Source organism: Siniperca chuatsi, linkage group LG2 (genome assembly GCF_020085105.1).
Source record: "Siniperca chuatsi isolate FFG_IHB_CAS linkage group LG2, ASM2008510v1, whole genome shotgun sequence".
NCBI lineage: Eukaryota > Metazoa > Chordata > Actinopteri > Centrarchiformes > Sinipercidae > Siniperca > Siniperca chuatsi.
In genome coordinates this window covers 34,820,852-34,838,692 of record NC_058043.1, presented here as the reverse complement: position 1 = coordinate 34,838,692, position 17,841 = coordinate 34,820,852, and the positions used below count along the sequence as shown (strand labels likewise).

Here is a 17,841-nt window from a genome sequence, read left to right as displayed (position 1 = left end):
TGATAATTATTGGTACACCACCACCATGGTACTCCTAGTGCACTGCATTTTGCCATAACTTTCAGTATGAACGCACTTATGCACTCAAAATAGCAAGTGCAAGTACAGAAAGGCATGAATTGAGACAGCGCCAGACTACACAAAGTTAGCTCTTGAAAGTAATGACAAATGAACTGAGTGCATCCTAGACCATCAACAGGCAGCACGGGTTAAAAGCCCCCTCACAAAATAAGGGGCATTTTAATTTTTTTTACTTTAGCGTGTATCAAATTTCTGCTTTTTGTGTGTTACACAAGTGAAGAGCACAGAACTTCCCTCATTCTGTCGTATGCTGTGTAGTTTGTGGGCCCAAATGCAGAAGACCAGGAGGCGGTATGAGGATGAGGTAGCCGGATGACTACAGGGTTTACTGGGTGAAGTGGTATGCAGGCAGGTACAGGCAGACAGACAACAAACAGGTAATAGGCAGATAGGCAGATACAGGTCCAAGTAAAAGGTAATGGGTTACCGGCTGGCAGTGGTGGAAACAGGGAAGTGAGTCCAATGAGGCTAAACAAATCCAACAGGGAATAGGCAAAGGTCAAATTCCAGAATCCTGACACGGTCTAAGGGAGACAAAGAATCCAAACCACAGAACTCACGGTAAGAATGCCGGGACACTGGGCACGGGAACGAGGGACAATCAAAAGTGCACCTAACAGGGTGGGGGCGAACACACACACACACACACACACACACACACACACACACACAGGTGCAAACAATCAAGGAAGGCCAACAATCAAAACTGCAGGGAAAGCAAATAAAGACAGGAAGTAAAACCACAAGACACACAAGAGAAGGAGAATACTTCAAAATAAAACAGGAAATGAAAAACCCTCAAACTATAACACATTCTGGGTATTAAATTAATGTCAGAGTGTATGAAAATCCTGCTGTTAATGATCAAAATATACCTATACCTATAGTAGACAGTAGATATCTGGCAGATGTCTTACATTAGTGCAAAACCTCATATTAGATGACTGCACTGTATACAGACAGTTAGCTTAACTCGTATCAAACTGTCAATTTAGGATTTAATGAGTATTATTAGATCAGCCTCACAAGATAATGAAAAGAGACTCTGCACACCTGTTTGTAATTATTTTTCTCTAAACTATTACAAGGGTAACAATTATGCATTTTCCACCTAATTCCATCAGTCCGCTATGGATATTTTAGACTGGTCTGCAGTGTCAGGCCAGTCTGAATTTTGCTCTTAGATTAGTCAAATGCAAGATAAGTTAGACAGTTTCACAAAAATAAAGACTGACTTATTTTAAGTTTAAAAAGTTAGCCACCCTACCCTTAGGCTAACTCTGAACTAAGAGCCATGTTTCCATGATAACACTCTGCTAACAACCTGCTGACCAGTGGCACCAAATGACAAAAAACTGTAAAATATGGCTCATAATTTGTGGCTTGGTAATAATGTTGTAAAGCGTCCACAGTAACCCCTGGGAAATATACAGCAGTGAGGACATTGTCAATCATTTTTGTTTGCCCAAGGAACCTGTCTGAGGCTCCTGTCGACTGTGGGATTAATACTATTTACTGTAGATGCCCCCAAATTATTTACTTTTCTTTTGTATTGATGCATCCCCAGTAAAATATCTTTGTAATTGTCCAATTCTTTCAGAAGACAAACATTTTCTGCTGAAGGGAGCTGAGCGGTTGACATGGTTGCCAGGCTAAAATAGTCAAGAAAGATCTAAACCATAGTCAGAATCTTGAAACCGCGCTCGCTAAATCCCAATAGCTAATTTTGCACTCTGAACTAACAGGTTTTCTTCTTGGAAAACTGAACATTTTCCATCCATTACTTTTGCGATTCATGCAGTTAAAGGCACAAAAATATCTCACCCCATAAACTCTCCTTCAGTCTGGTTTGTTCTACACCCCGTGTGCATGCGCATTTCATGATGACGCCGCTCAAAAAGCCTTATATTGTTTTAAACCATCAGAGATGAACTGTATGTTAAAATCCCATGCCTCGACTTGTATTATGTACTAGTTGTATTATGGTGTGGGTTAGAAGGTCACTGCTGCTAGTTGGGGTGGATTATTATCACTTAGATAGTTTGTGTGCATTTCTGTGCGTATGTGTATATGGCACATTCCTGATTGGACTCAGGCAGCCATCTGACACACTGTTCAGGTATTGCAGCAGTCAGGGTAATCTGACAATATGCAGGGATCACTCAGAGACAGTAATATCCTGATTAGGCCAAAAAATAACAGTAGGGAATGTGGAGTCTTGCTGTAATTGAGCCCACCATACACATCTCTTAGCCTTCACAGTAATGAGTGGAAACGCACACCCACAGACACACACACACACGCGTATGCACAAATCCGTGTCAGTAAAGGAATCATGGAGACACCAGTCTCTGCAGCACACAGACCAGAGAAAAAGAAGAACAAAAAGATGAGTTCAAAGTGCTGGAGAGAGATAACTACCTCGTATGGCTGGCTGTGATTGTGCAACCTACTGAGGGAGAGATTATATTGATCAGATGCTTTCCTGCTGCTTTCTGCCTCATTATCTGGTGGCATAGAAGTCTTTGGTCAAGCTGCTCATAAAGATCCATCACAGCTGCACGATATGTTCTGCAGCTTGTTTTGTGTAGGCAGTGGGAAGTGAAATAAACTCTGAAATAATGTATAATTATTATGTTGTATTGTCACATAAACACTCAGTTTGTGGCACAAAGATTTGTTTCATTTGAAAAAATAACAAGTGAGGACAGCAACAAAAAATAAATATGCGCATTCAATGGCACTTTTGGTCCAAGCACTGTTCATTTCTGACCCGGCCTCTGTCATGCTGCTGCGCACTTTCTCTTCCCCCGTCTGCTGTAGAGAATATCGATAAATTGTTGATAATTATTACATTTTGACGGAGCGCAGCCTTTATGGCGCTGGTTTAGTGGCCCGTGAGTCCGTGACTGAGGTACACACACGCAGGGAGAGTAGAGGCGAGTCACATGGCGTGCTCTAAAAAGAGAAAAGTAGACAGCAGAGACTGGGCTTTTAATCCAGAATGGACAGACTCGTACATGTTCGATCTTCCACAGGCGGCTCAACACCAGTGTGTCTCATATGTTCCGAGATCGTGGCGATTAGTAAAAGTGGCAAGGTGAAGCGCCACGACGAGACGAAGCACAGAGCATCTTTTGAGCAGATTAACAAGGGGGACGGGTTTTTGTCATTTTGCTAACAATGACCCCCTCAAATTGCCTACTGGCTATATGTAACAAATACTGCACCTTTAAATTCTTTTCTTCAAGAAAAGCATCAAAGAATGTGTTGATGCATGTACTGTATGCACTGATGAATGGGAGGATTGATGGTATATTTTCTGCTCTCTCTCTCTCTCTCTCTCTCTCTCTCTCTCTCTCTCTCTCTCTCTTTCTTCTCCCAGAGTCTGCTCCTCAGCACCATGAACAAGATGAAGAACTTTAAGAGGCGTTTCTCTCTTTCTGTTCCCCGCACTGAGACCATTGAGGAGAACGAGTTCACTGAGCAGATCAACCAGTTCAACATACGGCACACTCAGGGTAAGAACCCCTATTTCCCCACTCAGCCATGGAGAACCTGTTCATACCCTTCAAGATATACGCCCTAATTTAGTTTGGGTCCCAGGTTTTAAATACATTCTTCCCAGATTGTTGTTGAAGTTTTGAAGTTAAATTGTGTGGACTTTCAAAACCAATGCTATAGCCAGGCACAATGTTGATATTGGACGATTCTTCAAAACTCAATAGTACATTCAATGACAACATTTTTGAACAATGGCAGTGTTTGTAAAATGTGAATATTTCTACAAAACCTGTGCATGGCTAGTACAATGGTTAAGGTCTGGTTAAAGTTAAAGCTGCACTAATTAATATTTCTATATTAACAATTGATCAAGTAAATACGTGGACTTTGAAGGAGTCACTCATAGTGACGAACCCACAGAGAATTATCACTCGACTCTGCAGTTCCCCTGACATTTAAGTGTGTTACTTGTAGGTCTGAGATGGATGAGAAGTTCTGTCTCCAGCATAAACGTCTGACATGGCAGTACACACCCATCCAAAACAGGGCTGACAGGGTGGCCACAGTGGCTAACATTTTATATCCAATAAACCACTGGTTAATTAAGCATGTTCAAAATCCTGAAGCCTGAGCTCTGCTTCCTTGTGTCTTTTGGTCCCTGTGCGAATGAACAGCTCATGTCTAATAATAGAGAACAAACTGCAATCTCGTTCTGGGTTTTAATACCGAATACAAAAGCCTTCCTTCCGTGTCTGTAGCGGAGCCTTACAGATTAACTGGGATTTTTCCAGCTACGACTGGTACCACCACCGGCGCTGAGCCACAGGATCAGCAGGCTTCAAAGGGAAATGAGGGTTATGGCGGGATAAGTAGGCGTAGATAATGCAAAGGAACTGAATGCATTCAGAATAAGGCTTTCCAGTGTCTCTGCTTTATTATGTCGAGTTTTACTGTGAAGATAGTACAAAGAGAGGGAAGAACATTGAATGGGGTGAAGACATTAGATCGCAGAGCTATCAGGATGGTCAACTTACACAATGTCACCATTGTGCATTGCTCTTTATGGCCATTCGCTTTAAGGTTGGATCCTTTAGATTTAGATTTAATGCAAAAAAGCCACTAAAACATGCAAAGTCAATAGAAGGAGAGAAGGGGATCCTGCAGGATGCAAGGTCACTCTTGAAATGGCTGCCAGGTCAAGTGCACAAGCTTTACAATGTAAGCATGATATTCTGGTGATTTCATCAGACCTGCTTGTATATTACCACTCGAGTCAACTAATCAAAATCAGGCAACTATAGCTTCTGCCGCCTGTGTGAACATAGAGTTCAGTTGTAAGTGAGATTGCTATGCAGCTGCCTGCCGGAGAGAAGCAGCTGGATATGTAGTTTAACCCCCCAGAGTACATCTGTCTGCATCACTGTCTGCTCCTGAAGGTCAGGAAAGAGGTATCCAGACAGAGACAGACAGAGGGAGAGAAAGAGGACAAGGAAGAGAGATAAACAACTGAGTGAAGAAGAAAGCCGACACAAAGAGAGACAGAGTGTTTGACCTAAACCTAGCAGCCGTCTGATGTTTACACTCCTCTCTAATCTTTTCCCGTTCATCTCTCTTTTCTATCTTGCTCTCCTATGTGAGGGCTTATATCATGCATTATCCACAGCATATGCTGCTGTAGATGGAAAACACAAAGGATATAATCATCACATGCCCAGCAAGAAAGTCCATGTATGTTGTCCAGTGAAAATGAAGGGTAATGTGGCGTATGTTAAAAGGAATGATTTGGCATTTTGGGAAATAGTGTAAATAGTTTGAATGCAGAGAGTTGATTAGCTTAGCTTAGTGTAAAGACTGGAAGCAGGGGGAAACTGCTAGCCTAGCTCTGTCCTTAAAATATTGCAAAATAATTCTGCAATTTACAATTTTTATGTTTCTGTTTGTGTCTGATTCTCTGATATTGTTTCTTACATTTAAAAACAAGAGTAGCTGGATCAAACACCAAGAAAGTCAATCAGTCTCAGATCACTGAGCACTATGAACTCATTAGCATCCCCTAAGGCTGCATATACACACAAATACACGCATAAGATACAGTAACACATGAACAACAAACATACACACACACAATGTCTTTACTGCTAGTCTAGTCAGATGTTGGAGATTTTTTTAGATTAATACAAACACATATACTCTGGGAGCTTCAAAGGTAATAGTGAGTATGTGTGAGGGTGTGTGTGTCTGTGTTTGAGTCAGTGTCTGTCCTTAAGGGTAGCCAGGATTTACTCCCTGACTAACCACATATATTTTACATTAGACAGGATCTCCTTGTTCACTTTCCATATATTAGTCCATTTAAAGCTGTTTTCCTGAGCTCCCATACGAACCTGCTACTGTAATGTTGAGAGTAATCACATAAGCGACTGTGACACATCGGCGCTTTGATGAGAGCTTCTTCTTGATGACCAATTGTCTCTGCAGAGAATATGCTGCAAGAAACAAATCCTAATTACAGGAATAACAAATAAATTATTCAAGTCAGTAGATTTACAGTAAATCAGTTCTATGTGACAGTGAGTCTTCGAATGAGCAAACCGTCTGGCACACACATGCACAAAGTCACAAAGCTTTTATTACCAAGCAGGTGAAATGTTCTTATCTTCGCTATGTTGACTGGCAGTTGTCCAAAGCACACTGCCATTTGCTTTTACAGGAAAAGCCTCATTAGCCACCATTCCCATCACTCTACCTCATCTAACTGCTTGACCACCTGACAGTTTTAGCTTTGCCACAGTTAAAGCTGCCCTGCAGAGTTTTCTTGTAAATAAACAAAGTTAAACCCGCATTAATGATTTTAATGCAACAAACTATAAATACAAAATTGACATACCATCACCATATAAAACTGTTATGGTCAAAGTGTTAGCAAAGTGTGCAGGAGAAACTACAGTGGCCGCGAAACACGCAAAAAAAACGCAAACTGCCCTCTCTAGAGCCAGTGTTTGGTTTGTCAGTGCAGCTTTAAGTTGACTCACCAAAACACACAAAAACATATTGTTGATTCTAAAAAAAATGTGTTGAATGTGTTTTCTTCCAATAAAACATTTACAAAGCTCCTCAGGGTAATGTGTATAAGTTTTCTGTTTCAGCTTTAAACACGACTGAGAACCACACCGCTTTTTAATAGGCACAAAAACAGCCACGCTAGTGGCTAAAAGTGCCTCCATGGATGGAGTTGGATGTTCAATCCACCACTTTGGTCCAGACTGAAATATGAAGTTTGTGGTTTTTAGTGAAACTTCTTGACATTGGATGAATTGCCATGAAATTTGATATAGACATTCATGCTCCCCCCAGGATGAACTGTAATAACTCTGGTGATCCATTAACTTTTATTAAACTGCCATTATCAGGTCAAATATTTAATGTCTAATACTTTGGTTAATGACCAAGTACCTGCAAACCAAATGATATTCCCTTCAGCATCAGCTGTACTTTGTGTTAAGTGCTAATTAAGAAAGGGCAGCATACCTGTACTAACACACTAAACTATGATGGTGGTGGCCATGGTAAACATTATCCCAGCTAAACATCAGCATGTTAGCCTGCTGACATTAGCATTTAGCTCCACTGTGCCTAAGTACGGCCCACAGACTGTATATAAAGATGGACGACATGACAGCTACCCAAAAGTGAAGCCAAAACATCTGGATCTCCCCCTGGTGGCTGGCTGCAGTATAGGTCATAAACCCTGCGCCCTCCATGTTAGCGGATGGGACATGAGCCAAACAAAAAAATCAAAGTACAGGTCAAATAATTTTTTTTCTGTCATTTTAGGTCGTTCTTATCATGCTGATGTTTGTTCAAGTGTTCGTTTTTTCTGATAAGTTTGGTTCTAATTAGTGATTTGATGCTATAAAAAGTTGGTTTCACGTCATGATTGACAGCTGAGGTCGGCTCACGACTGAGTCGGCCTGGTGTGTGGGCGGGACCTCGATACCGCGGCTCCAACTCCGATCACTACTGCGCAGACTCTGGCTCCAAACTATGTCACCAGTCCAAGATGGCTGCTCCTGTAAACGGGTATTTTGGCTTCATTTTTTTTACAGTGGGATGAAGTGGAGACACAGCGTCCATCTTTATATTCAGTCTATGGTACAGCCTCACAGAGCCACTAGCATGGCTGTAGCCTGCTAGTCTTTTTCATCAATGTTTATGGCACTGAAGATGACTTAAAGTGTTATATGTGTCTGTCCTTGAGCAAGGCACTTAACCTTAAGTTGCTTGATGACTGTATTGACAAGCTTGTAGGTGTGTATCTGGGAATATGAAAATGTTCTCAAACATAGCCTGGCGGTTAATTCTGCCATTATTTGTGAAGCTTATTCCCCACCACTTCCATGGTTATTTCTTTCCTGACGCCTCTCCGCCTCTTTCTCCCTCTCACTGTAACCACAGTTTAAGATGGAAACGCTACAAAAACAACATGTGGTGTACCATATTGGATTGTCCTTTTCCTAACAAGATGTCTAGCAGGCATCCATCCATATCTCACAGCAATCAGGCACTGTGTCTGCGTGTGTGTGTGTGTGTGTGTGTGTGTGTGTGTGTGTGTGTGTGCTCATATCAATGTCGCCTTTACTGACCCTAATTAGCATCGGGAGATCAAAGGAGTGCTGTAGCTGTGATATTCAAATGACTAGCAAACAGGTTGTCATTTCATCCCCCCAGCCCATTTAGACTGTCAATCAATCTGACACAAAGTGGCCTGTTAGAAGGCTCTCTGTAGCACTGTTAAAGAGCCACATTGGCCTCTATCTGTCTGCCTTCTTTATCTTTTTATTGGAGCTTTTTATATGAGTTGTGTGTATGTGTGTGTGTGTGTGTGTGTGTGTGTGTTCAACACTGTTGAATTTCCTGTAGTATGAGAGAGGCCATGGGTCAAGCAGTTAATATTAATGTTTGTGTGTGCTCATATAAACGTGTGCGTGTTGAGGGGGAGGCTTTAAAGAGATATATGAGACTTCCTTCTTAACACTGAGACCTGCTTCCCTTGTTAGCCATTGTCCCCATGGAAACAAGGAGTTAAAGCTATTCATGCTTCACCTCAGGATGGAACAGTTGTAATACACACATATGGAGAAACATGTCTCACACCACACACTGGCCTTACCGGTGAGGCGGCCAACACTCGCCACTGAAACAGGAGATCAAACTGCAGCTGAAACCTCACAGCAGGTAGCATTCAAAAGACACCGACCAGGCATCAAACACACATCACATACAATGTTGTATGATGAGGATCAAAGTCCATTCTTCCCCTTACACTGGCTGGAAAGCTGTCACACTACAATGCTGGTGTGCTCTCAGTATAATTGTCTGACACATTCACTTCAGCTGATGAGCTTCGTCTCTGAAAACAAAAACCTGAGAGTCCATTGTGTGGTTGTCCACAGACAACTATGCCTTTCTTTGTTTTGTGCAGATATATTGGATATTTTTTCTTCAACTTTGTTAATGGTGTCTTCACTATCAACAATCTCAACTGGCATCAGAGATTGTAGGAGAAACGCATGTAGCCAAATCTGACCAATCACCAGTCTCCATGTGGTTTCACTGTAGCCGTTGTAGCCCTGACGTGTAGTTACATTTTTGAGAAGGGGGGTGTCATTTATGGCTTCATAACCCCTTAAGATAGAACTATAAATCCTGCTTATGTTTGAGGTAATTTAGAAACAGTGACACCATTATGCAGTTTGCCCACCATAGAAGTTTATTATTTAGCTGTAAAATGTCCCTCTCATATCATGATCACAATTCTCTGAAGTAGCATTAATCCAAAACAAGCTCATCACACACACATTTGACATATTAAGGTATTATGAACTTGTTAGCGTACACTTGCCTATTTAAAATCCAGAAGACAGAGAGCAACATTAACATTCATATGGAGCCGTGTTTCTGGTGACCTTCCAGGTCCCAATATTCACCCTCCTTTTAGCTCTGTTTTGGTCTCCACCAACTCCTGAGAAAAATATCTGGCTCTATAGCTGCTAATCATCTAGTTAGTACATCAGCTAGTTGGTAAACAGGTAGTGGGTCTTTAGAGCTGCCTGCTGCTGAAAATGAGGTTGATAAGAGCTGCGAGACTGAATCAAAACAGTAGAGTTATCTTAGCTTCGCTTAGCATAACGACTGGAAACAGGGTGGAACAGCTATCCTGGCTCTGTACAAAGGTAACAAAATTCACCATCCAGCACCTCTAAAGCTCCCTGATTAACATGTTATATCTCGTTGGATTAAGCCGTACAAAACTAAAGTGTTAAAATGACATACACATAACTAAAATGAAAGACTGAAGTTGCTCAGATAAGAAAAAAGATAAGAAAGAGGTGATTTTATTGAAACATGTCAGGTTAGTAATGGATGTCAGGGTACAGATTTGTAACGTAACATGGGAAAACCTAAATAAATGAGTGGTGAAACATAACGGATGCTTCTATACACTACAGAGTACAAGGTGTCACTGAATGGTTTGATGAGTATAAAAAAATGAATGAATCATATGCTATGGCCTTCGCAGTTAACCTGCCCTAAACACAACTGAACACAGTTTTTTGAATGACGTGCTGAGTTCCAGAGACTTGCACAATCTATGCCATTGATCAATGACGCTGTTCTGAAAGCTTGTGGTGGTTTTTCCTTTGTCACCCGTCTGTGCTTCTGCAAATGTTGAGTGATTATGTTTCTGCTCTGTCAGGCCTGACTCCAGACAGGCTGGGTCTTCCATCTCATGATGCCAGTCCGGTCAGCCCTGAACCAACAACACCGGGAGCTCAGTCTCCGTCCCACCTGCACTACCACAGCAACGCCCAGCACAGGCGCTTCTCCATGGAGGTAAGTAACAGAGGCTCAAAGAGCAGCTACAGGAGGACACAGGTTAATATGACAAATGAGGGGTTAACAGGCGAAGTGTTCCCTGTGGTTTCCAGTCCTGCAGTAGTCACATGCTGCCAAGCTTTTCTTCCACAATAATTCACATGTTGCTGATTGAACACTGATAGGAAACTGTCTAGGTTCAAGTGCAAATTAAAAGCATTAAAAGTCAGATCGACATAGATATCAACAGTGGCACAAGTAGTTTGTTCTCCTGTTTAAACTCTTCCCCAGGAGTAATTTCTCCATCTCCACCACTGCCAATCTCAATGAGATGAGTCACCTCGGAAGCTTTTAACCCTCCCCAAAGCACCAGACTTTTTATTGGAAATGTGAGAGAGTTCACAGTTCCACATCAGAAAAAGTCCCTGTGGAGCGAGTGTGATTCACCTCGAGTCTTTCTCATACTCCACACAACTTGCACCAGACAGTCAAGTGAAGTTATACCAGAGGGAAGTGAGTGCTCAGGAAGGACTGTGTTGTGAGGACAGAAATAATGGTGCGACACTGAGAGGGCTGGCAGCTTAGACAATCTGGATAACTTCATTCAACAAGCATAAAAAAATGTATGTACCTGATCTGTCTAATAAAAAGGTTTGCAAGCTGTAACTAATGGCTGCATGGTAATTAATGCTTTATATATCAGTAAACCATTAATAAGGACAATTTCATGGTTTCCAGGATGTGGATGTTTAGCTAGCATTTTTGCTAATTCATCCAAACAACCTTTCCAATGGACAGTTTAACCACTTACCTTCTGGAAAAGAGCTACAGAGCATTCAGACCTAAATTGATATATTAACACATTAACATTTACATGCCCAGACATAAATTACTCTTGTAGTGGAAGAGCCATTCATTAATTAATGACTTCTTGACATTTAAAGGCCCTGCACACCCATGGTACACCCACAGAGGTGATTTCACTTTTGATCTCATTAAATCATCTCAGGACTGTGACATGTAATTCGCAGCGTAGCTCCACCCACCTTCAACCTAGGACTAACCTAAATGTCCAATCAATCAAAATAAGAGAAAACACCTGTGGGGTCACACTGGGCCTTTAATAGTGCACACCTGATGGCTTATCAAGTGAGAATGTCATGACTCTTTATTGATCTACTCACTTTCTAATAAGCCATCACATTTGCAGTTATAGTTTAAGTCATAATTTGAGCAAATTACCCAGGGAATGTGATCAATCACTTTTTACTTCATTTAAAGAGTAAAAAAAAATCACTTCATTAATCATCAGTGGGAGCATTAATGTTTTGTATTTAACATGCAAAATAATACAAAATGAGACGTGGTTTAACAAGCAGTTAGCTTAATGTTACACATTGGAGCTAATCAAATATCATCAGCTGGGCCCACTGACCGCACACAGTCCTGTCCTCTTACTGAAGTTGCTGGCGTCACACACTTTCCTGACTGTCTTTGATGTACCTGTAGCTATCCTGCTAAGATACAACATGTAAGAATATAGCGGTTGGAAGCCATGTCTTTTCCTCTTTTGACGGAAAATAGCTAATTTACTAGCTTAATTTTAGCTAAACAGGTCGTGGACCAGCTTCACATGGTTTCCTGATTCTCTTGGATGTTCTGTCAGTCGACTAGCTAGCTAAGAAGATACTTGTTCAAAATCATGTATTTCTCTGGCTAGTTGTATCCCCATCCTTCCAGCCTTAATGCCAAGCTATCTCAATTTCACATTTAGCTATGTCAACCTCTGGTAACAGCAAGCTAGCTTACTTCCTAAAATGTGTGAATAAATGGATTTTGGGCTTGGTCTTTCCCAAAAGCTAAGTGATCAAACTGTCCTTTGGAGGCATCTTCCTGATGATTTAAAGAGCTAACTAAAAAGACGAAACAAGTTATGCTAGGGGATATACACAAGCCAAATGGCTTTTTCAAAACCTGGGAGTCCAAAAGCTGTCAATAATGGTTTATAATTAATTTATGAAGCATTAATACATTATTTAGGAATGCTTAATTCAGGCTTGGAGTGACTCCAAACCTTTTTGTGTTCTTTGTGCCCTTTAAGTCCAACTGAAAGTAAATAGCTTTTTTTGTCTGCTACAGCTACATATCTGCTCTGTACATCACTCGTCCTGTGTTCTTTCTCCTTTGAGAGAAATTAGTTTTGCATTGATTTGTTGGTTCTCCTTCTGCATAAACTTGGTTCCATGCCAATCAAATCTTGCATAAAGCTGTAATGCCAGCGCTCTATCATAGGCAGCACAGACACACTGACTAACAAAGTATAAACCTTTCATAAAGTATGCCTAATTACAACGTGCTACCATGTAGAGAAATGAACACATACTGGAAAAGGGAAACTAAACGGAAACCCAAACAACTGGACTTGATCTGCGTTACATTGGCAATTGTAATAATACTGACCAGTGTTATTATAACTGTTATTGGTAACTGACATAATGTAAGAACATAGCAGTTTAACACAGTGCAAAATGAGCAGACTGGAGACTGTTGGTGTCTGTTGACTTCCTGCAGGACGTCAGTAAGTGCATGTCTCTGCCCATGGACATCCGCCTGCCTCCAGAGTTTCTCAGGAAACTGCAGCTGGAGAGTGAAAGCTCACCGCTCTGCAAGCCTCTCAGTCGCATGTCTCGACGTGCTTCGCTGGTTAGTGCTCTATATTACTACATACTTATCTATCTGTCTATTTTTAATATAGTAGAATCCTATGTACAAATATCCTTAGGCCTATAAAGTGTTAACATTTGACAGTGGTCAATATTTCATCTCATATTGACTGCTGTAAGGCTTTTTGTTTACCTAACTCTCAAATAAATCTCATTTTAGCAACCATGCTCAGCCTCTTGTTTATTTTACAATCTATTTGATAGATTAGTCTTGAATCATCAAACGTCTCGGTTCATATTACAGAGCGTATTTCCTCTCTGCAAATTACTAGTCCTCTTATCTTGCCTTCCTGTTATTATTATTATTATTTTGTTCCTTTTGTATTAATATTATAATGAGTCCATTATTTTTTCGTTGATAGTTCCCCCAGCTTTCCATTAAGATGCATTTGTTTCCTGCCAGGATGACAAGGATTTGTTCTTGATTAACTTTAGAAAACATTAACTAATGTATGCAAATGTGATCTTTTGACTGTTCTAAGGTATAATCAGAGGAGCGAATCATAACAGTGAACAGTGTCTTTTTCTGATTGTCTCTAGTCTGACATAGGCTTTGGGAAACTTGAGACATACGTGAAGCTCGGTAAACTGGGTGAGGTACGTCTCTAACAGTTACTCACACATTCACCTTTTAACACTTTTCAGACGGCCGATGGAAACGGCCGAGGTGCAGCCCGGTGAGAGATGAGTGTACGACTGCTACACCCACTGCAGCCACCGAGCAGCTAAAATGAACTTTATCGAACTCAAATAAAGCATCTCTCTGGTGTATAATGTCGACCACGCTGACCACAAGTTGTCCGTGAGTCTTCATTATACTTATCAGGCTAGCTGTGAGTCAAACCTCTCAGGGGAGACAAGAGCATGTCAAAATGGGAACAACACATACACTACAGCTTTTTTTACATGCCTGAACGAGACAAACTGCAGTTTACCCATGTGTCCGTTTTCTTGCATTAGTTGGGCTTGGCTGGCACAGCTAAACGAGAGTAAAAACAGCCTTCAATCTGCATTCACAGCATGTGCTCAGACATGTACTCTGTAGCAGGATCATAATGCGTGGTCGTGCTGTGGATGAGGAAGGCTTTAAGACTGCATGACAATCTGCCAATGCACTTGAATCCCCCACCATTTATCTGAGAACAGTTATTGCCTTAAGGGGTAAGGAATGATTAGTGACAGAAGCTGTCTGCATTAGTGTCAGTCACAAGGCTCAGCAGCAGATAACAGCAGCGGTGAGGGATCTTTTGTTATCATAACCTGTGTTTCAAAAGGGCATGATTTGGTTTATATGCAGTGATTTGCACATGTGGCCATTATAAAAGTACCTCATTTAGTACTGTTCCTTTTCTCAATATCCAAAAAGGTTTGCTCTCTTCCCAGCCGGCAGTAGTTATCAGAACACCTACAACCAACTACATAATGATAGAAGCAGTGCAAAGCCAGGATATATGAAGGATAATCATGAGTGAGGAAGATAAGCTGTGATCAGTAATGATCCCAATAATCAGATCCCAAAGAAACAAAGATGCATTTAATGAATGGATTAAATCAAAGCTTGTTTTGATGCTGCACATGGATGATAGCAGTTCAAACTTATAACCTCATTCAGTCAGTTGGAATGAATTATCTGTGTGTGTGTGTGTGTGTGTGTGTGTGTGTGTGTGTGTGTGTGTGTGTGTGTGTGTGTGTGTTCATAGGGGACATATGCCACAGTGTTCAAAGGGCGAAGCAAACTAACAGAGAACCTGGTGGCATTAAAGGAGATTCGGCTGGAGCACGAGGAGGGAGCACCTTGCACTGCTATCAGAGAGGGTACACACACATCAACACACACACCAATACACACAGATTTTCCAGTCCAGGGGTTCTATTTAAATTCTATTTTAGGGCAAGCCATACCAGAAGGTAGGGACTGGAGCACATTTTAATCTGCCACTTTCACTTAAATATGTCTTAATATTTACACGTGGGGGGCTGTTGCTGTGTCACTCAGCAGCTAAACTCTTTATAAGGTTCACCCCGCTCAGGTGATTCAAAGGAACACTGCATAATAGTGCTGTATGTTCACTCAGAAAATGGAAATTGGTTTCAGCTTTCTGATTTTCCACTTACTGCTGAGGAAATGATTCAGAAATACCACTGGAACAATATGTGATTTATCAATTATAATCTAATCACTGCACTTTCACGAGAAATGATCATTCTAACCTTTTCATACAGTCTACTGCAGAATCAATAATCTGTCAGATATATTAGTAGATATGACACCTATATGCAACTACACAGTTGTTATTATACTCTATATAATGATGTATATAATATATACATTATTATATAGTATATTCTATTATTTCACTATGAAAGATCGCACTGTACATAGTGAAAGATTTGACCTTTTAGAATTCTGCCCTCACTCTTACCTTAAACCTCTGCTCTGTACCTCTGTACTACATTATCCTTCTGCGCAGGTTTTGAGTCTGGAAAAGTGGCTAAATAAAGTATCCTCAAAACTAGGGATGAGACAATATAAGATTTTATTGCGGATCGGGATAAAAAACACTCAAGCTGATCGTGGTGAATTTCCATTATCGGGATCATTGTGGATATCTTCACACGAGTGACCTGAAAAAGCTGTGTCGCTCGCAAACATACAGTCCTATATTGATTTCCTGACTTATTCTAAATTGCCAAGGTTTGGCACGTCTCAATATGCATATTTGCATATTTTGATGATTATCGGGATAATATTGTGAATCACAATTATTTTGGCCGGGATAATCGTAGCATGAAATTTTCATATCGTCCCATGCCTACTCAAAACAAAAAAAACTTGATTTTTGAGTGTGCTGTTGATGGACACTTTTGTCCCACACTGCAATGTAGAAATGAAATATGGAAGATTTCCATGCATACATTACCCAGTTAGACTATATGCATTTGGACCTGCTACAATCTTTTATCGCTCTTCTTCAAAATGACTACATTTGCCAAATGAAATATAGGAACAAAGGAAAAAGAACAAGGAAAAAATGTAAAGTTATTGTGGAGCAGCTCCAGGAACACCTCAGAAAACAACATTACATTTTCCACAAGTCGCAGTTTGAAAGAAGTCCAGCTGTGCAAGTGTTGGATCATCTTCTCTTAGTGTGAACGGTTCAGTATTGATTATACTAACTGCAAAAGCTGTATACTATAAAAATTAGTATATTCTGTATAGGATTAGTATGTACTATGGAACTGGGACACAGCACATGTCCGCAGTTTACGATAAAACCTGATGACCTCAGGTGGCATTTATGTGATTTCTCGAGGACACAGCAGCTGAGTTTAGACAGATTAAACCGCAGCTTCTGAGGACACAGCAGTGGGGTTTAAGAGACCAGGTGTTTTGTTTCAGACAGCACAAGTTCAAACACCTGAAGTCGTAGCTGAGCTATGTCAGAGCAGCAGCTCCGGGGAGTTAGGACATTGTTTTCCAGTGGTTTCTGCTGTTGCTCCTGGAGAAAACAGCACAACTCATCTCTTCTTCCGTCCACCCAGTGTCTCTACTGAAGAACCTGAAACATGCCAACATCGTCACGCTGCACGACATCATCCACACCGACCGCTGCCTCACTCTGGTGTTTGAGTATCTTGTGAGTAAATGGGCAGTTCACCATGCAGGTGTTCAAAAGGTGTTGACCACAATTACACGGGTGGAATACGGATAGATTTAAGCGTGAACACTGTGGCTGTTGTGTCTTCCAGGACAGTGACCTTAAACAGTACTTGGACAACTGCGGGAATCTCATGAGCATGCATAACGTCAAGGTGAGCCCCACTCATCAGCAGCAGCAGCATCAGATGTCATACTACTGACTATGGACCAGAGAGAGAGTGTATTGGTTTACACTGTGTGCAAATCCATATAATCAACCCATATCACACATCTGATGCGTTTCATTCAAATTCAGTTCGTCATTTAATAAGGAGTTTTTATTTCAAACACTCCTCAAGTTCCCCGCCACCACACACACACACACACACACACACACACACACACAGCTTCAGCGTTTGCAGCTGGTTATTCTCAAGCCAAAACGCAAATAATCAAGCATTTTTACGGCGTTTTGCGTGGAGGCCTGGAACTGATGCAATAAAATATATGAACATTCTCAAAATAGAGGAGTTCCTTAGGGAAATCCAACAGAACCATAGCATGGAAAGGGAATATTTCACTTAGTCCCAGTTTGTGCCTCTCATGTACGTTTGTATGTTTCACAGAGCTAAGCACTGGGTGAGGGTCGTTCACAACACTTTGCTTTGTTCTGAACGGATTTCCAGAATCCCCAAACACTCTTCTAACCATCTGGATCAAAAGATAATGCTGCACGAAACATTTTTTAACCGGTTTCACAAGTTGCGACTGTATTATCTCTCCAGGTAGCCGGAAATGACATGTGTCCTTGCTTTTTTTGTAAGACACAAGCAAATTATTAGCATATTACTTTGTATGAAAATACAAAATTTTGTAAAGAAACATCAATATATACCAATATAACGAATAATAAAATCTCGTACAAACTGAGCAAAGACACGTCGTTTCTGGCTTCAGAACTTGGGAAACAGGTTAAAATCTTTTTTATCGTGCAACAGATGGAACATGTTTTTCATC

General features: G+C 41.0%; 1 protein-coding gene across 2 annotated transcripts in view; it reads left to right on the top strand.

Annotated features, from left to right (window-relative positions):
* Window positions 1-17,841, top strand: part of cdk18 (cyclin dependent kinase 18) — a 50,863-nt gene that overhangs the window by 22,794 nt on the left and 10,228 nt on the right. For both annotated transcript variants that reach the window (XM_044174852.1, XM_044174842.1), the window contains exons 2-8: window positions 3,467-3,602; window positions 10,343-10,479; window positions 13,033-13,164; window positions 13,725-13,781; window positions 14,885-14,999; window positions 16,728-16,822; window positions 16,935-16,997. In XM_044174852.1, the coding sequence (XP_044030787.1) occupies window positions 3,485-3,602; window positions 10,343-10,479; window positions 13,033-13,164; window positions 13,725-13,781; window positions 14,885-14,999; window positions 16,728-16,822; window positions 16,935-16,997 (717 nt within the window). In that variant the 5' untranslated portion in view covers window positions 3,467-3,484. The remainder of the gene's footprint in view (window positions 1-3,466; window positions 3,603-10,342; window positions 10,480-13,032; window positions 13,165-13,724; window positions 13,782-14,884; window positions 15,000-16,727; window positions 16,823-16,934; window positions 16,998-17,841) is intronic.